General features: G+C 46.4%; 1 protein-coding gene across 1 annotated transcript in view; it reads left to right on the plus strand.

The window, feature by feature from the left end:
* The window catches only part of LOC138980591 (microtubule-associated protein futsch-like), a 41,126-nt gene that overhangs the window by 12,500 nt on the left and 8,354 nt on the right, over nucleotides 1–20,272 (plus strand). The window contains exons 5-8 of the mRNA XM_070353495.1: nucleotides 9,413–9,475; nucleotides 14,529–14,661; nucleotides 14,954–15,072; nucleotides 17,863–19,953. Of these exons, the coding sequence (XP_070209596.1) occupies nucleotides 9,413–9,475; nucleotides 14,529–14,661; nucleotides 14,954–15,072; nucleotides 17,863–19,953 (2,406 nt within the window). The remainder of the gene's footprint in view (nucleotides 1–9,412; nucleotides 9,476–14,528; nucleotides 14,662–14,953; nucleotides 15,073–17,862; nucleotides 19,954–20,272) is intronic.

The raw sequence follows: 20,272 nt of genomic DNA on the forward strand, positions 1-20,272 counted from the left end.
AAGCCATTTCCGTCCTTCGGTCGGAAATAGACTCCCTGGTGCAGAAGGGCGCAGTGGAGAAAGTCCTCGACCACAGCTCCCCTGGGTTTTACGGACGGCTTTTCGCCGTCCCCAAAGCCTCAGGGGCATGGCGTCCTGTCTTGGACCTGTCGTTCCTCAATACCTTTTTGAGGGAGATAAGGTTCAAGATGGAGACGCCAGCGTCGGTCAGGGACTCTCTCCGCCCGGGAGATTGGGCGACTTCCATCGACCTGACGGATGCATACTTCCATATTCTTATGCATCCAGCCGACCGGAAATGGCTTCGTTTCCGGTGGGCAAGTCAGGTTTACCAGTTTCGCGCCCTTCCTTTCGGCCTGTCTCTCGCCCCTTGGGTCTTCACCATGGTCGTGAGACAGGTCTGCGCGCTGGTGAGGTCGCGGGGTGTCCGGCTACGTGCCTACCTGGACGATTGGCTCATCCTGAGTCAGAGTCAGGCGGGGTGCGAGCAGGATACCCAATCGGTTCTTCGGGAGGCCAACTGGTTTGGCTTCTCGATCAACCGATCAAAGTCGGAGCTGACGCCGTGTCAGACGTTCACCTACTTGGGAATGTCTTTCGACACGGTGGCTTGGACTGTTCAGCCCTCTCAGAAGAGGGTGGACAAGCTCCAGGCATGCATACGCTCCACTTTGCCTCTCCCGAGGGCCTCCCTGCGGACTTTGGCCTCCATCTTAGGGCAGATGGAGTCCATGGCTCTCCTGGTCCCCTTGGGGAGGGTCCACAAACGTCCCTTTCAGCTGGCGCTGAGGCCGTTCGTGGACTCTCCCACGGTGGATTGGAATGCCCTCATCCCTCTCCGGGGATGGTTCCAATCCGCTACCCTTCCGTGGCTGGACACGGAGTGGGTGTGCAGGGGCGTGCCGATAGCCCTTCCTGCCCCAGACTTGGACCTGTTCACGGACGCGTCCTTGGTGGGGTGGGGGGCTCACACAGACCAGCTGACTGCGTCAGGTCTGTGGTCGGCAGATCAGAGGATGCAGCACATCAACTTGCTGGAGCTAGAAGCCGTGGCTCTAGCTCTGGACAAGTTCCGGCCCTCCCTTCAGGCCAAGCATGTTCGTCTGTTTACAGACAACACGACAGTGGCAGCTTACATCAACAAGCAGGGAGGGTCGCGGTCTCCGTCGCTTTCGGCCAGGGCCTGCGAGATCCTGATTTGGTGTTCAGAGCATCAAATCAGGCTTTCGGCCAGGTACCTGCCCGGAAGCTTGAACACTCTGGCGGACGCGCTCAGCCGCTCCGACAGAGTGCTTCAAACAGAGTGGACCATCACTCACGGAGCGCTGGATCGTCTCTGGTCTCTTGTGCAGAAACCTCAGGTGGACCTTTTTGCCACCAGGTTCTCGAAGAGACTACCAGTGTTCGTCTCACCATTCCCGGATCCCGAGGCGTGGGAGACGAACGCGATGGACATTTCCTGGTCAGGCCTGGAGGCTTACGCGTTCCCGCCATTCCAGTTGCTCACGCGAGTTCTCAGGAAGGCGGAGCAGGAGGGCCCGTCCCTCCTGCTGATCGCTCCTCTTTGGCCGTCTCAGCCGTGGTTCCCGGACCTGCTGAGACTCGCCCAGGGCCCTCCCATTCCTCTCGCTCTCACGCGAGGAGAACTGGTACAGCCTCACACCGGCAGCCTCCACGCAGAGCCTCAGATGCTGAATCTTCACGCGTGGAGGTTGTGCGGTCTTCTCTGAGGCGCAAAGGGGCATCAGATCTGACCATGGACCTGGTAGGACGCTCGCACAGAGCATCTACCTCGTCCGTTTATGAGTCACATTGGAGGGCCTGGGTTACCTGGTGTCACGAGCATCGGCTGGATGCTACGGCGCCCCGCACGATGCACGTGGCGAACCATCTTGCTTTCATGTCCTCTCAGGGAGCTTCCGCTGCCTCGTTGAAAGTAAGAAGATCGGCCATCTCGGCGACCCTACGCCAGATAGGTCGCTCTATAGATGTTAGTGGCGTGATCGCTGGAGTCATCAAGGGCGCTTCCCTTTCTGACGTCAAGTCTCGTACGCCCGTTCCTAAGTGGGATCTCTTATTGGTCATGGAGTTTCTGCGTTCAGCGGATTTTGAACCTCTCAGAGATGCCAGTTTTGCGAATCTTACACGCAAGTCCCTTTTCCTTTTGCTGCTAGCATCGGCACGAAGGGGCAGTGAGATTCACGCTCTTTCCGGTAATTCGGACGACATTTCCTTTGAATCAGATGGGTCCGTTACCTTGCGGTTTCGACCTGAGTTTCTTGCGAAAAACCAGGCTCCCGAGCGAGCTTCTCCTTTGGTTCATGTCAGGCCGTTGTCCACTATTCTGGCTCCGAATGACCCAGACTTAGTAAATTGCCCTGTTAGAGCCCTTCACATCTACCTTGCCCGTGCTCAGTCTCTTAGATCCGCAGCTCAAAAGCTTTTGTTTATTTCTCTCAATACGGAGAGACATAAGGATATTACTAAGACGACTCTGGCCCGGTGGGTGTCGGCGCTCATTAAGCATGCTTACGAGTGGAGCCGCCGCAATGAAGGGGGGACACAGCCTGTCCTTCCTCTGGAATCAGCTCGGGCTCACGAGACGCGAGCTTGGGCTTCCTCCTTGGCCGTATTACGATCAAGAAGACTGGAGGAGGTGCTACACACCGCATACTGGCGTTCCGAGGATGTCTTCATGAATTTTTACCTGCGTGACATCTCGGCCCTTCGCCAGGATGGATCTAGAGCTTTGCCTGCCATGGTGGCAGGGGGTCAGCTCTTGACAAGGATTTGAGAGTGAGTTTGAACTTTTTCTTGCCCACCGCCTTGTTGTTTCAATCTGCTACATGTGATTCGGAGTAGGAATATGTAATTTAATCGAAAATTTTATTGTAAATTTTCATTTAATAAATATACCTACCCGAATCACATATCGTAGTCCCTCCCACCTACCCCGCTTATGATTTGGAGATTTTATTCTTCGAGTCGAATGATAGGGGTCACGTGGTCAGTAGCAGTAGTGACGTAGTACGCAGGAGGGGAGGTAACTCCCTGGGTGCGTCGTCATTACCATAGCTACGTTTACACTTTTTTAGTTGGGGTTGCTCCCCTTAGACGGGTAGCCTTTTCAGACCTAGCACTTTAGACTGAGTCAACTGCTACATGTGATTCGGGTAGGTATATTTATTAAATGAAAATTTACAATAAAATTTTCGATTCTTACTCCGAGTCACATATTTAGCATTGACGCAGTCGAGATGCTAGGTTGACTGAAAAAACGCTATCCCGTCTATAGTATAAGGGAAGCAACCCAAGCAAAAAAGTAGCAAGCTTGCTACCCTGGGTTGCCTCCCGTAGCGTACATCACGCCACAGATCTCGTACCCAATACGAGACACCCTCATTCGACATCTTTCAGCCAGAGAGACAGGTCGTGCTTGATTTCGCTCCTAGGCCGTTTTTGCTGTCTGCTTGACACCTACCGGCCTCGGCTCCCCGTCTGCTCATAGCTGTTTCTAGCGGTGAGATTGTTCCTTTTTGTTGTTGTTTGCATTGCCATTCTGCTGAGAATTTTTCCGTCCGCGGACTTACGAATTTTGCTCAGTAGTTTGTTGCTGTGGCCGCCATTTTGGTCGCCATTTTGGTCGCCATTTTTCGCTTACACGTGGTGTTTTTTGCTGGTTAGTTTGGGTCCGTGCTACGGACTTTGAGCGTTTACCAGTAGCATTGGTAGCTGCTTGTAGCTTGTACGTTAGTGCTAGTTTATTCTGCTGAAGTTTTACGTCCTAGAGACTTGTGTATTTTCAGTAGTTTGTTTTTCTCGTGTGACAGCATGTCTGATAGTGAGAAAAAGCGAGCGGCTAAGGCCGAGGGTAAGGGCAAAGGCCCTGTTAAACCTAAGTCCTCGGCTTCCACCTCTTCTGCTAGGAACCCCACGGTTCACGTTTCTGACCCGAAGACTAACTTCGTTTTTTCTGTGCCTATTTCGGCTCCGGAGGAAACTTCGTCTGGCTCGCGGGCGGCGGGTGTGGCCGCTACCACGTCCGTTTCTACCCCTGTACCTGCGCCGGAGGCTGGCGCTCTTGTTGCTAGCCTTTTGTCTTCTTTGATTCCAGAAATTCGGACGCTCGTTCGTACAGAAATGTCGCGGACGGACCCTGTTTCCAGCTCTGCCTCCCTCCCGGGGGTGTGCGACCCTCGGTCGTTGGCTTCCTTTGTTCCTGATCACCTGTCCAGCCTGCTGGCTTCTGTGATGGCTCTGGAGTCCGTGCACAGGGAGGCGTTTCTCTTCTCGGCCGGCGCTCGGTGGCTTCCGCTTGCGGGAGTGCACCTGAGCAGGTCCCTTTGGGGATACGGTCGACGCAAGGTATGTGCTCGCAGCAGCCGTCCGCGGCAGCTGCACTTCCGGTTCCCGGAAGTAGTGGTTCACTGGTTGCGGACAGACCATGGTCCCCTCCGGTTCGAGCTGCGCTTTACGTAAGCAGTCGTTCGCGGCAGCTTCCTTCCGGCTCCGGCCGGAAGTGGTGGTTCACTGGTTGCGGACAGTCCATGGTCCCCTCCGGTTCGAGCTGCTCTTTACGTAAGCAGTCGTTCGCGGCAGCTTCCTTCCGGCTCCGGCCGGAAGTGGTGGTTCACTGGTTGCGGACAGACCATGGTCCCCTCCAGTTCGAGCTGCTCTTTACGTAAGCAGTCGTTCGCGGCAGCTTCCTTCCGGCTCCGGCCGGAAGTGTTGGTTCACTGGTTTGCGGACAGCCCATGGTCCCTTCCGGTTCGAGCCTTGCCCTGCTACAGCAGCCGTTTCCGGCAGCTGCTCTTCCTGCCTGGGCAGGAAATGTAGGTCAAACGGGTCGTGCACAGTCATCTGTCACTTCCGGTTCCGGCCTAGGGCTTCCGGGTTGTGGCTTGCAGACTCCTCAGCACCAGCTATGGCATAGTTCTGCTGTTGCGTCTGCACTCCCTGCTCCTCCCGGCTTTTCCGGTTCGGTTCCCGCTGCTTCCGTTGTGTCGCCGGTGAATTTCGAATACGGTGGTTCTCCTGGGCATACAGGCTTTTTGCCTCTGTTGGGACAGCAGCAGCCACCTACTTCGGTGGTGGCCGCTAGCTCCTCTCTTCAGCTGCCTTCGGTTGTTGGTGACTCTCATCTTCCTCTTAGTCAGGGGGCGAGTTTCATCGATGGCCAACAGGATGGGCGTTCGGCTTACGGCCTTCCCTCGCAGCGTCATTTGTCGGGTTCTTTTGGCTATGAGCCGTCCCCTTCAGGTGGCGTTTCGGACTTCGGGTCCGTGGACGAGGAGCAGCTGCCTTCGGCGGCTCTGGCCAGCTTCCGAATTTACGTCAGCAGTCGTTCGCGGCAGCCGCTTCCAGCTCCGGCCGGAAGTAGAGGTTCACTTGCTAGTGCACAGACTACTGTCACGTCTGGTTCGAGTCTTGTCCTATGACAGCGGTCGCCCGCGACAGCTGTTCTTCCGGTTCCGACCGGAAGTGTAGGTTCACTGGTTAGTGCACAGGCTACTGTCACGTGCGGTTCGAGCCTTGCCTTACGTCGGCAGTCGTACGCGACAGCGGCACTTCCGGTTCACGGAAGTAGTGCCTCGTTGGAAAGCGGACAAATAATGATCCCATCCGGCTTGAGCTGCGCTATACGTAAGCAGTCGTCCGCGACAGCTTCTCTTCCGGCTCCTGCTGGAAATGTTAGTTCATCGGTGTGTGGGCAGCCCATGGCCCTTTCCGGTTTGAGCTTTGCCCTTTGCACGGCAGCCATTTCCGGCAGCTTCGCTTCCGGCCTTGGCAGGAAGGTAGGTCAAGCGGGTAGTGCACAGGTTACTGTCACTTCCGGTTCTGGCCTACGGCCTACCTTTGGGTTCCGAGCTTCAGCTCGTAGGTGGCTCAGCACCAGCTTTGGCATAGCGCTGCTGTTGCTGCCGCACTTCCGGCTCCTCCCGGATTTTCCGGTTCAGTTCCCGCTGCTTCCGTTTGGTTGCCGGTGAATTTCGAACAAGGCTTGCCCTATGGGCATATAGGCTTCTTGCCTCTGTTGGGACAGCAGCATCCACACACTCCGGTGGTGGCCGCTAGCTCCTCTCTCCCACTTTCCTTGGTTTTTGATTCCTCTCATCCTCCTCTCAGTTACTGTTAGGGAATGAGCACAATCGATTGCCAACAGGAAGGACTTCAGGTTGGCAAAGAGGAAGCAGCTACTTCTGGTTTGAAGAATCACCCTTAGTAGCTTTTTGCCTTTTCGCCAAGCCCCCCTCTTCGACAGGGGGTTGCCTCCGGCGTCGGTTTCGTTGCCGGTTCCTCAGGGTTCAGCTTCGGAGCTGGCATCGGAATACCTTGCCGCTCCTGCGCAGGCTTCCTCCTTCGTGCCCTTAGCGGACCAGAGGAAGTTGCCTTGGCCAAGGTCGTCTCGAAGCCTCCTGTTGGCCTTTCCCCGTCCGCGTGCACCATTTTCGGTCACGCCGGAACTTCCTTCGCTTCTTATGAAGCCGTTGAGGAAGGATTCGGTTCTGCCGTTCTATGGGCAGAATCTCCTATTCTCAGAGGAAGGGGGCTGACAACTTTTGGAACTCAGTTCCATCTCCGAGACTCTCCTGCGGGCGCTTTCTCGCGCTCTGGCAGATTCCTTGGCGCCCTTTACCCTTAGTAAAGAGCAGGAGGCGGAGGAAGTGTCTCACTCCTCTCCACACTTACAAGGGTGAACGAGGCACAGATGAGGCTGTCCTCTCTGCACTATTTCCATGCGGTCTCGTGCAGAAGGGACTTGTTTCTTGCCCACTCCCGGTTTTCTGAGGAGTTGACAAGGAACATTCTCAGATCGTCATCCTTGGTGGACGGTCTCTCTCCGGCAGCCTGGCCTCTCATGCCAGAAGCAGGGGATTGAGACCAACAGAGAACAGCGGTTCCCTTCTTTTGAGCTTCAATCTGAAAGCAGCAAAAGCAGGCCGCTCCTAAGCAAGCTATACCTAAGCGGACTCAGCCTAAGCGGCCTAAGTCCTCAGCTCAGGTGAGATTGTTTCTTTCACAGCCGTCATAGGTACGCTGGGTTTTTGGAACAACAGCTGGCCTTAGGACTGCGGGGTTTTAGCCTCGGCTGGAGCAACAGTCATTTCATCCGTTGGCGGTGGTGGTTGTTGCTTTCCTTGTGCTTGTGGCTTCGGGCTTCGACATTCTTTCTTTTTCCCAGCGTATGGGTGCTGAGAGGTCGATTTCCGTTTAAAGGGGGTTTTTTGCCTTTGGGCTTCCCCGTTTTCTCTTTGCCACGAGCTTCTGGACTTGGTCCAGGTTTGTCTTTCGCCGAGTCTGACTCTGTCTTTCTCTAGCGATCAGACGCGTTCTGGTGTTTCGTCCAAACTTAAGGTTCACTTGAGTTGGCCTCGGAAGTAACATTCAGATTTTCCTGAGGGTGCATTGTCTGGGTAATGCATGTTTGAGAAGTCATTCTTGGCTTTTCTCTTTTTCTCAGGTTTTTTGGCTACTCCTCCCCTTTTTGGGCAGAGGTCTAGCTAATGTTCCAGTTTTCTCGGTGCTGGCCTCTAGGCCAGCATCTGTTTCGGCGGCCGAAACTTTTGGTTTCTTACTGTGCCTGTGTACTTTGGGTACTTTGGTGCAATGGCCGGCCTACGGGCAGCAAGGCTCTCGGCCTTAGCCTGTGTTATAGTCTCCTGCCTGTCGTGTTGTGACTTTGGCAATTTGGTTCTTGTGACTGCGGATTTCGTCTCTTTCTCTTCTCCATCATGCTTGCATGATGTGAGTTGGGACGATTTCTGCTGGGTTGGGCTTCCGGCCTGGTCACCCCTTTTTCACTTGCAACTATGACTATTACTTTTTTCTCCTGAGAACTCTGGTCTCGGGAGGCTGACGGCTGGTTCGCTTCACGGTTTTCCGTCTTTCTTACCAGCCTCGTTCTTTCTGTTTTGGGTTTTTTGATTCATTTTCAATTACCTACAAGCAGTCTGCTCTGCGAACACGCTGGCTTTTGTCATTTTGTTTCCGGTCTCCGGTCACATTAGGATTTGGCCACTGCGGGTCCGCATTTCCGGTGCTTACGCACTACCTTAGGTCGCTTCGTCCTCATTTTTACCCCTCTCTCTGCTTTCGCAGGGATGGGCAGGGGACGACTGGTGACCGTCTCCCTTGAGTTTTGCTTATTGAGTTGGACTCTGGTACTTGGTACTCAGGCGTCTCTCTCTTTCCAGTTTGGAGTTTGGTCACTCTTCTGGAGCTGACTGTTCTCTCAAGGGCCTTTTGGGCCTCACTCCATCCCAAAGTTTCCTTACTTTGGCATGTTTGCCTTATGGTCTCCGTGAGGGTCGGTCCTTTTCAGGGCTTAGCCGGCAACCTTACGCACGGATCTTTTCCAGGCCATTAGCATTTCCTTCCAATTTAAGGGGGGGGGGGGGGGACAGCTTGTCCTTCCCTCTACTTGGGTTTATCCAAGACTGGGGTCCTTTTCCGGACTGTTTTACGGTTCAAAAGATTGGAAGAAGTGCTGGGCACAGCTTACTGGCTCTCTGATGTTGTCTTTCGCATTTCTTGCCTGAGAGACATCTCGGCTGTCAATCAGGGTGGTTCTCGGTCCTTTTCTGTCCTTTGGCAGTGGGCCAGTTCCTGGCAAGGGTTTAGAGTGAGTCAGTGGTTTCTTTCTCACGGGATCCTTTCCTGACTTTTGGCAGTGGGCCAGTTTCTTGGCAAGGGATTTTCTTTCCCTCCGCCTTGTCATAGCTTTATGCTATCTTTCCCTCGGCTCGGCCCGAGCTCATTTCCAGGGCCTGGGCCTCCTCCTTGGCCTTTTTTGGCCTATGAGGTTTGGATGATGTCCTGCGCACAGCTTCTGGCGCTAGGATTTTGTCTTATCAGGTTCTGCAGACATTGCTGCCCCCTGTCAGGATGGGTCTCGGCCCATTCCTTCCTTGGCGGCAGCTGGTTTTTGTCTCTCCAGAACTTTAAAGTGAGTTTGAACTTTTTGATCTTACCCACCACCTTGTTGGAGTTATCTGCTAAATATGTGACTCGGAGTAAGAATATGTAATTTAATCGAAAATTTTTAATTAAATTTTCATTTGATTAATATACTTACCCGAGTCACATAGGTAATTCCCTCCCACCTTCCCCGCTTTTAGTTTCTTTGTATTCTAGAAGTCGAATGAGGGTGTCTCGTATTGGGTACGAGATCTGTGGCGTGATGTACGCTACGGGAGGCAACCCAGGGTAGCAAGCTTGCTACTTTTTTGCTTGGGTTGCTTCCCTTATACTATAGACGGGATAGCGTTTTTTCAGTCAACCTAGCATCTCGACTGCGTCAATGCTAAATATGTGACTCGGGTAAGTATATTAATCAAATGAAAATTTAATTAAAAATTTTCGAGTTACATTCTGTAATAAATTGTAGAAAGGAAAATTCTTCTGTCCACAGTAAACTTTGCTGTCACACCTGAGCACATCAGTACTGGTGAGAATGCCGACCGCAGTGATTCAGGTACAGTTTGAAATCATGCTGGAGAATCAGATGATGAAGTTGTGTAGTTTTGGGATTGTGTTTCGTCATTTGCAAATGATTGGGGGGAGTCAGACCTGTTTACCCTTACTATTTTGGAGTAATTTATTACTATTTTGTAGGCTTTTGGGGGGAAAAATACTCCATTTGAGTCCAGACTACGATTTTCAAATGTGCTTCAAATTAGGTTTGTGTTGCTAATATTGTTGTTTGTAACCACTGGGTTACTACTTTGGTCATCAGATTACTATTTTTTGACTTGACCATTAGCATTACTCTTGTCAAGTGTTGGGGGTAAACAGGTCTGGGGAGTGGGTTGGGTGTGTTGCAGCCTGAAGTGGGAACAGTTTTTGTATTCTGCTTGGGGGGGGGGGGGGGGGGGGGGGTGGCAGTTGTGTGCGTCTACAAGGTTCAATCGAAGCTTCATTATTGGTCACTGACATGTTAAAGTTTGGATGTACAGACTGTACTGACTGAGAGTTTGTCTAGTGACTTGTTGAACTTTTAACTGGTCAGTCAGGATTACCTTTGGAATGCTTGATTTCATAAGAAAGGATTCCTGGATTGTATGTGAATGGGGTCAGAGGGGCAATTGTGTGAAAGTCTGAACTTTATCTCTGTTTGTGAAGGTGTGTTGCTATGCTTTTTTGAGTGCGTACACTTACATATATATCTATCTATACATATAAATAAAAGAGAGTGTCTGTCTGTGTGTGTGTGTGTGTGTCTGTCTGTCTGTCTGTGGTCGCCATACCTCTGAGATGGCAAGAGGCAGGAACAAGATAGTGTGCACGTACACTCCCTAGGTGCCGCAGATGTGCACCTGGGTTTTAGTTTCTTGATTCATTGTTTCCTTTCTCAGATTATGGACCTCCCATTTATTGAATACAGCCTATATGGTGCAAGACCAGTTCAGTGCCTACTGTTCACCTGTAGCAAGCACATCATGCCAGTGATATTAGAGACTCGCTATTGCTCCTATGAGGGGAAGAAATGAAGAAAGAAAAATTAACTGGACAGTTCCAGAAATTTCTAGAAGGTAAGGGAGATAACTCTTTTTTTGTATCCAAACAAAGGAGGTAAAGCTAATGATAATGGGATAGCGAGCGTCTTAAATTGCTACAGGGCTCCGCTTACTCCCGGGCGAAGCCGGGCTTAACTGCTAGTATATGGCCTTAAGTCTGAAATGGTGTCCACAGCTGAAATAGCTGTGCAACCTTGGCTCTAACCTGATTTGTACATCAAAGAAAAATAAAATCCTTGTAAAGATTAATGAGACTTGTAAAAAAAAGTATGAAGTACACACCTAGAGAAACATTGTGTGCTCAGTTGTTGTTTTTAATGAAAATGTCGCCATTATCTGAAGTCAGCAGCACTACATTTTGGCCATTTTTTGTGACATGACCTTACAGCATATTGAAACATGGTCTACTCTGTCATATTTATGGGACAGAATGTCATGAATGACTTTTCACTGAGCCAGTAAAACTCAAATGTACCTTTGACAAAGCAAAGTTTTTGAATTTTGTCAGTGAGCCTGCAGAAAATGGGGAGACAAAATTTCACAGAAAGTTCATAACTATTTCCGTAAGACTTCATATTTGTTCACTGATCAGCTCTAAATAATAATTAAAGATTGAAACCTGATATATTTTTGTAAAAAAGTATTTTACAGTATGTTTTGCAGAGGTATAAAACATAAAAAGGGTTGTTTGACTTGTTTTTGCATGTTCAAAAGTAGTTTGAAGTTTACGTGCAGATTTTCTTGTGAAAAAAGAGTTATGAACTTTCCAACCTTTTGCCTTATAAAAAGAGTAAATTGACTGGTTGGGGAACACCTAGCTTTGTAATGCATTTGGATCCACTAGCAGCAGTCACACTGAAAGTTTGCATCAAGTTCATTCATTGGTGTTTGAGTAATTGAGAAATAAAAAATTCTTGTGAGAAAGTTATGAACTTTCCTACTATCTCCACTGAGAGTGTTTTTTGTCCTTAAATGCTAGCCATGAAAGTTAAGGTTGTAGTGGAACAGCAATTTTGCATATAAAAGTACATTAGATTTAGATACTAAGCAATTTTTGTCACTAAAGTCAAGCAGTATGCTTTAGTTAGCCATTTTCTCTGTGTCTTGCGCACTATTTTTATGTGAGAGTTACTAACTCATGTCAAAACCCAAAATATATGTAAAATGACTATTTTCAGTTTCCAAATTACACTGTACCATGATTTTCATCACAAAAAGAATCTACTGGCTGCTGACTGTTTCTTTCTGAAGTACTTAGCCGTTTTGTCATGAAGTTCATAACTTCACATAACTCAAGCTCATTTTTCAAGGGCGTGTTTAAAATAATGCCTTGTTAATAGCAAAAGAGTACATTTGACTTTATCTGGACATTTTGTAAGAAGTGTTCTGAATATCAACCCTCAAAATTACATTTTGATAATTCCAGCATGAATCTGGGTTGACTGCACGGTGTACATAACTTCACATCAACTGACCCTCAGCCCCACGGTGTGAAGTTATGAACACATGCCATGAGTATGATTTATCCACAATAATTAATTTACTACACTAAATCACTACCTCAAATGATGTGCTGCTCTTCTCCAGAGTAGGCTGTTACAGTTTGATGTCATTTTTATTTTAATTACCAGCAGATTTTAGTACGTAGCTTTTCAGTTAAATAAATGATGTGAAGTTATGAACACACAGTCAGCTGACATAAACACTAACTAAATAATGATTTCGGTAACAGTTTTCATGACTGAGTTTGGTTAAGTAAATCATTAAGTTGTTTAGAATTATTTGCAAGAGACTTTAGTTAGTTATTTTAGTATAAATGTGCGATTGATGTGAAGTTATGAACTTTCACAAGTTTCAAACAATTTGTTTTATTTTGGCAATTAAAATCTGATTTTGTAATATAAGTGCAGCTTTAGCCTATACTATAACTCTGTGTTCTCAGTTTGTCATTGTTTTGCAAATATATTATACAGTAACTGTACTAGAGACCAACATAACAAAAATTCTTGTGAAGTTATGCGCACGCTCACATTTTATGATTTTTGTTATCGTTTGTTTTCACAAATGTTTTACTTTTATTACTTAGTTGTATGTTGATTACAAAGAGTAGCTGGAGAGAAAATAAGATGACATATGCACTTTCTTACTTTGGTTTGAATTAGCCATAGTTTGTGATGTCACGGTGTGAAGTTATGAACTCCTAGGACATTCTAAAAATACTTTCAGTTTCTGCCAACTCTTTGAGTCAGACAAACATTTTGGTGTATTGAAATCCTTTTGATGGTACTTTTCAAGCACATTTTGCACAAAAACAGCAAAATTGTAGATTTAATGATAACTTATGCCAATATTTGCTGTGAAAAAATTGTGACAATATTAATTTCTATAAATAATACAGATAACCAAAAAATCTTCTCCACACTTCATCTTCAAAAATTACCTTCATGTTCCAGCTCACCTTTTTCAGATTAAAAAACAAAACAAATTGTTTCCTGCCTGTATAAATTAAATTTATTATACCAATAAAAGTAAATTATGTGAAGTTATGAACTTCCCATTAATGGAGTTCACATCTGCATCATGCGTGGCCAAAACAAGTTTAACTTGCTTGAAATGCAAAGTAATTTGCTGTAGCAATTTGCTCAGATGTCTAAAACAGACCCAATACATGTAGCAACAATGATTTAACAAGTCTAAATTTTGTGACGGTGTGAAGTTATGAACTCCTGCAAACTTTTAAACCTGAATCTGTGAAGTGATCAAACATGAGTTTTCTTAAATCATAGCTGTTCCTTGCGTATTTATGCTCTAAAATACATCTCTATTTTCAAAACAAAGAAAATGTTCATTTTTAAAATTGATTTTGTATGTCACAAAAATGGACACCTATTCTGACTTTGGGCCATATATATATATGTGTAAGAGTATTTGGATAAGTGAGTGGGTGAATCAATGAGAAACAAGTCTATGGATGAGTAGAGCTGAAGAACACTGGTAAAAGTGAGAAATTGACTTTTGAAAAGAAGAGGGGACACAGTGCAGCTCGAATCAATCTATGATTTTATCTCCCACAATTCCAAGAGGAATTGGATCAGGTGAGAGCGAACACGGAAAATGTTCATCGACCATGTGGTGTTTGTCAGGTTCAGACATGTCTGATGCTCTTTCCTTCTTGACTTTCCTTCTGAATCTTTTCTCTTCGGTAACTGGCATGCTTAAATGACAGAGGGATAGCCTAGTACAATGACTGATTTGACTATGCATGGATAGTGCCACCTGATACGTGTGTGTGCGTGTGTCCCAACTCTCCTCCCCAAGTCTCCCACTGCGCACCTGTATAAAAAGCCTGTAAAATCTTGAGCCTGTCACGTCTATAATAAAAACTATAACAAAACTGTTCGGCCAAACAAAAATATATGTTGGTTTAGGGTAACCCTATTTTTCCCCACTGACCCCAACACTTTTTTTTCATTTCTCAAAAAAAAAAAAGGCACATTTTGCAAACCATATCAAGACTAAGGGAAGTAACCTCCTTTAAACTCGACTAAATCTTTAAAAAAAAAATTTGAACTTTAAAAAAATAATTAAAAAAGCCAACCTACCGACCCTATCTTTTTTGGTCACGTTACCCTAAACCAACATATATTTTTGTTTGACCTTAAAGAGTCTTTTGTGCACTGACCAGCATGACAACTGAAAATAGACAGAATTTATTTGACTGCTCAGCCTTTTAAAGTCAGATTCTTGGACAGAAGGGACACACACACAAACACACACCACACCACACCACACACACACACACACCACATGCACACACACACACACACACACAGGGGACGGTTTCAACACTAGTCATACATTGATCCGAGCTGCATTAATTAAATTGTGTCCATTCTCTTTCCATAGACAATAAATACTACAAATGTATTGGTATTCTTGAGCTTTAACAACTCATCCTGGATTCTTAATCTTATCATCTTGGTTGATTTCATTGTCTGTGTGTATGTGCAGAGACACGGGAGGAAGAAAAGGAGGACAGCTACCTGATTGTGAATAAAGTTCCAGACCAAGTGCCAGACAATGTTCTGCAAGCCGTCTTTCTAACAGACATGGTGGACAGACAGAGAGGGGAGAACAGCACTGGGTAACTGCAACTTTGTTTCCGTTTATTTTTGATTGACGACTAAATCTGTGAGCCAGCCAGTTTCAAAAGGTCCTAGCCTGTCGGGCAGAAGAAAAGTTTGATCTCCCACATCCCTGCTTGTGTGACTCTACGGAATGAGTGGAAGATCATAATCCTGTATGCATTCGCAAAAAAACAATAAATAAAAAATGAAAAATGTTTGGGTGGTCATTATAGTCAGATTCGACTGTAATACATGTACCAAAAATCGTTAATGTATTTTAAGTAATGTTCCTTTCCTTGTATTTTTCAGCACAGCAACTTTTGATGCGGGCTCTCCACAGGAGGCAGGGATATGCTTGCGGCAATATGACGGAGTTCTCGTAAATCTGGAAGTCTTGGAAATTGCCACTGCGCAAGGAACACTGCAAGGTGATGACTTTTCGGCTTTGCCCCGATATCACCCCGTGTATCGGACACCACACTCTGAAAAAGAAGTAAACATTTTGAGAGTCGTTCCCTTCGATGTCGGGACTATGTGAGGAGACTGCCAATCTTTTTAGATGAGAGAAAGGGAGAGAGATTCCTGATACAGTGGAACCCCCCCCCCCCCGGGGGTCCCTTTTAAGACCCCCAATTTAAGACTTCCTCCTTCTTAAGACCTTCCTTTCTCAGATGGTCTGTAAATTTAACTCCATTTTAAGACACCCTCCTTTTTACATTTAGTCAAGTTTTGACAAATGTTTTAACATAGAGGGGGGAATCGAGACGAGGGTCGTGGTGTCTGTGTGTCTGTGTGTATGTGTGCAGAGCGATTCAGAGTAAACTACTGGACTGATCTTTATGACATTTTTCATGAGAGTTCCCGGGTATGATATCCCCTGACGCCGCCTGGTGGGTTAAGTGTGGAGATTTTTCCGATCTCCCAGGTCAACTTATGTGCAGACCTGCTAGTGGCTTATCCCCCTTCGTGTGTACACGCAAGCACAAGACCAAGTGCGCACGGAAAAGATCCTGTAATCCATGTCAGAGTTCGGTGGGTTATAGAAACACGAAAATATCCAGCATCTTCGACAAAGGCCGGACTTTGGTATTGCATTTCAGCTTGGAGGCTTAAAAAGTAATTTTCAGATTTTTAATGACCAAAGTCATTAATTAAATTGTAAGCCTCCAAGCTGAAATGCAATACCAAAGTCTTCGTCGAAGATTGCTTGGCCAAAATGTCAATCAATTTGATTGAAAAATGAGGGTGTGCCTCAACTTTTACAAAATGCCGGATATGACGTCATCAAAGACATTTATCGAAAAAAAATAAAAAAACGTCCGGGGATATCTTTCCCAGGAACTCTTATTTCAAATTTCATAAAGATCGGTCCAGTAGTTTAGTCTGAATCGCTCTACACACGCACAGACAGACAGACAGACAGACAGACACACACACACACACACACACACACACACACACACACATACACCACGACCCTCGTCTCGATTCCCCCTCTATGTTAAAACATTTAGTCAAAACTTGACTAAATGTAACAAGTCGCGTAAGGCGAAAATACAATATTTAGTCAAGTAGCTGTCGAACTCACAGAATGAAACTGAACGCAATGCAACGCAGCAAGACCGTATACTCGTAGTCCACCGCTCACGGCATAGGCAGTGAAATTGACAAGAAGAGCGGGGTAGTAGTTGCGCTAAGAAGGATAGCACGCTTTTAATTTTCTGTACCTCTCTTTGTTTTAACTTTCTGAGCGTGTTTTTAATCCAAACATATCATATCTATATGTTTTTGGAATCAGGAACCGACAAGGAATAAGATGAAAGTGTTTTTAAATTGATTTGGACAATTTATTTTTGATAATAATTTTTATATATTTAATTTTCAGAGCTTGTTTTTAATCCGAATATAACATATTTATATGTTTTTGGAATCAGCAAATGATGGAGAATAAGATAAACGTAAATTTGGATCGTTTTATAAATTTTTAATTTTTTTTACAATTTTCCGATTTTTAATGACCAAAGTTATTAATTAATTTTTAAGCCACCACGCTGAAATGCAATACCGAAGTCCGGGCTTCGTCGAAGATTACTTGACCAAAATTTGAACCAATTTGGTTGAAAAATGAGGGCGTGACAGTGCCGCCTCAACTTTCACGAAAAGCCGGATATGACGTCATCAAAGACATTTATCAAAAAAATGAAAAAAACGTTCGGGGATTTCATACCCAGGAACTCTCATGTCAAATTTCATAAAGATCGGTCCAGTAGTTTAGTCTGAATCGCTCTACACACACACACACGCACAGACAGACAGACACACACACACGCACACACACACACACACACACACACACATACACCACGACCCTCGTCTCGATTCCCCCTCTATGTTAAAACATTTAGTCAAAACTTGACTAAATGTAATAAAAAATAAAGGATTGTCGGGTCACTTAATGTGACTTATTTAGTGAAACAGAAAATGTAAGACCCTCCCATTAAAAGTCTCCAGCTGCCCCCACCCAAGTAAGACCTTGCCTTTTCCCATTTTCTGTTGATAACCTCTGTGGTGTAAATTTACTTTTGGTTTTTTAAAGACCTGATTTTTTTTTTATGTTTCAAGGGTTTAAATGGTTATTTCTTCTAAATGCTTTCACTGCTTCTGCTGTCAGCATCATCACGGTCAGCACTATTAATTAGAACACAATCGTCACTGTCATTAGTTAATTAACCTACAGGTCCCAGAAATGAACCAGGATCAGTCAATAAAGTACACATGTTCCATGGTAATAAAATAAACCCAGGGTCAGTGAATACGGCATAAACTTTCCATCAATTAAATAATGAAATAAACAAGGGTTGGTGGGTACAGCAGACTTGTTGCATAACTGAACCAAGATTGGTGGATAAAGCATACATGTTCCATAAATTACCCATTTGTGATGGATAAAGCATACATTTTTGATAAATGACCCATTACTGCTGGATTAAGCAGACATGGTTGACACATTACCCATAAGTGTTAGATAAAGCATGAATTACCTACAAGTGTTAGATAAAGCATTCATGTTCCATACTTTACCAGTTAGTTTTGGATAAAGCACACATCATTACATGTTCCATACATTACCCATTAGCGTTGGATAAAGCATACATTTTTGTTAAATAAAGCAAACATGTTCCAGAACAAAATCCTTTTTTACTTTGGTTTATTCACAGACCATGTTGAAAAGGACGACATCCTGGAGTCAGCTGATATCACAATAGACCAGCAAGAGGCGCGGGAAGTGTTCACAACCATGCGAGATATGCTGGAGGTGTGCAAGGCAGAGATCTTGAAAGCCTTACCCAAGTCCGCCATCCCAGACAAGTCTGATGCTGCAGGAACGGAGGGAAGGGTACAGGTATCTGCTGCGGAGAAAGCAGCCTCAGAGAAGAAAAAGACGAGAATCTCGGAGAAGGTGACGGTGGAAACATCAGAAAAGGCTAAGGTGGAAACCTTGGAGAAGAAGACTGTGGAAATCTCGGAGAAGAAAAAAACGGGAACCTCAGAGAAGGAGAAAACTGAAACCCTGGAGAAGGAGAAAACGGGAACATCGGAGAAGGAGAAAACCGGAACATCGGAGAAGGAGAAAACCGGAACATCGGAAAAGGAGAAAACGGGAACATCGGAGAAGGAGAAAACGGGAACATCGGAGAAAGAGAAAACGGGAACATCGGAGAAGGAAACTTCAGGGAAAGAGATTTCAAAGGAAGGGAGAGAGACTGCCAAGAAGAGTAGTGTCCCCTTCCCGCAGTCCTTGAAAGTGCAGGAGGCAACAAAATTGATCAACAAATGGTTGTCGAATTGGAATGTTTCCAGCTTGAAATCTTCGATCATGTTTCCCAAGGCCATCTTGCCAAAGAACATGCTTTTCAGTCTTGACCGTGAGTGCCGCCCGTACTGCGACATCTACTGTGACATCCGCACACAGGCATACAAGGAGCCATTTAACAGCAACAAAGAGATAGCGGATACTTGGGGGGTTGTGATTGTGCCGTTGAAAATGGCCTTAACTTTGGAAGGCAGAGCCAGAGCCCTGATCTCTCTAGCCTCGTTTCAAGACCTGGCGACATGTGCTCTGACGGAGATTTTGAAGAAGGACGACCTTGACAGTGATGACTTGACCTCCCTCAAACACATCGTGGAGGGGCTGCACAGCAGCACGCTGACAATGGGAGGCTCAGCGTTGGCGTTTTTTGCGGACGTGCGGCTGCTCAGGAGGGACTCGTATTTGAAGAATCTGAATGCCAGCAGCAGCAAGAAGCTAAGCCTCAGGGCGGCGCCGTTTGAGACCGCTGAGTTTTTTGGTGGAAAAGAGATCGAGGCTCAGAGTGGAGAAAAGACCATGGAGCAAGGACCAGCCAAAGAGGAAAAGGAGGGTGAAGGAGGTCCCACTGAAAGTTCCGAGTCGTCCAAAGCCGTGCAGGTTCAACCCCAAAAAGATTTGAAGAAAGACAAGGACAGCAAGACAAAGGAGAAAGAACCTGAGAACAAAGCTCAAGACAAAAAAGCCAAGGAGGATAGCCAATCTAAGGCTACCATGGAGGAATGCAGACTAGAGATAGCACGTTGTCTGCATGAACTCGCTTGTTCGGAGAATCCAGGGTCTGACACTATACAAGAGGAAGCCATGCACGGGGACGGAAATGCGGCCTCTCCCGATCTGAAATCGCATGATATTCTACAGCTGGTGGAAGTATTGAACAGCTTGCTCTCTGCCCCAAGTTTCAACGCCTCATCCTTTGTGCAAACCAGCGCTTTGCCGCTGCGGTACTGGTACTGGCGTAGCCACTACGAGACCATTGGTTCTCTCTTTGATGTGAAGCCGCCTCAGCCGGAGGCAGGTTTGCACTTGCTTGGTGCCAAGGGTCAAAACCAGTATGTGGTGTTTCGAAAAAATATACCCGTACAGTTCGAAAAAAATTGGCGAAGTCTGACAGCCCTCGCTTGCTTCATGGAGCGAGCTTCGTACGCTCTGAAGCTCTTGAGTGAGCAAGACGAAGTGAGCATTGCCGATGTGGAGTCCATGAGACGCTTGGTGAAGGGGCTGAGTCTCGGAGCCCCGGTAGCTGTCGGCGAGGCCGTCTTAACCGCGGCCTCTTTGCAGGTAACACGCCGTATAAGCTACGCCAAGAGGATGGAGTCGGCCACGGAGGATGTCAAAAAAAAATTGATCAAATGCCCGCTTGGCTCGGGGGGTGTCTTTGGTCCCGACTTCTCTAAGGTCTTCAGAGCGAGCAGGGGACGACTGGCACGAGAAAAACAAAGTAAGTCTTTGTTGTTGTTGCCTCCATTTATTTACATGTACCATTTGCCTTAAAATCCGAAGCCTAGCTTTACACATTCTTTTGTGTGGCTTGTTTAAATGTATTCTTCAAAAGATGTTTTTGTGTTCAGGCAGGAAGGGAGGTGGGGGGAGGGTGAAGGAAGAAGGAGAGAGGGTAAAAGTAAGATCAACTTTTTAATGTTATCTCCTGTATATTGTGGCCAAAAAAAAAAGAAAAAAGAAAAGGCAGTAAAGGCAGTTTCTGTACTACAGACAGGCAGCTTGTCCTTATTTGAGCACAGTAGTGAGTACCCCGGTAA

This window comes from Littorina saxatilis, linkage group LG11, assembly GCF_037325665.1.
Source record: "Littorina saxatilis isolate snail1 linkage group LG11, US_GU_Lsax_2.0, whole genome shotgun sequence".
Lineage (NCBI taxonomy): Eukaryota > Metazoa > Mollusca > Gastropoda > Littorinimorpha > Littorinidae > Littorina > Littorina saxatilis.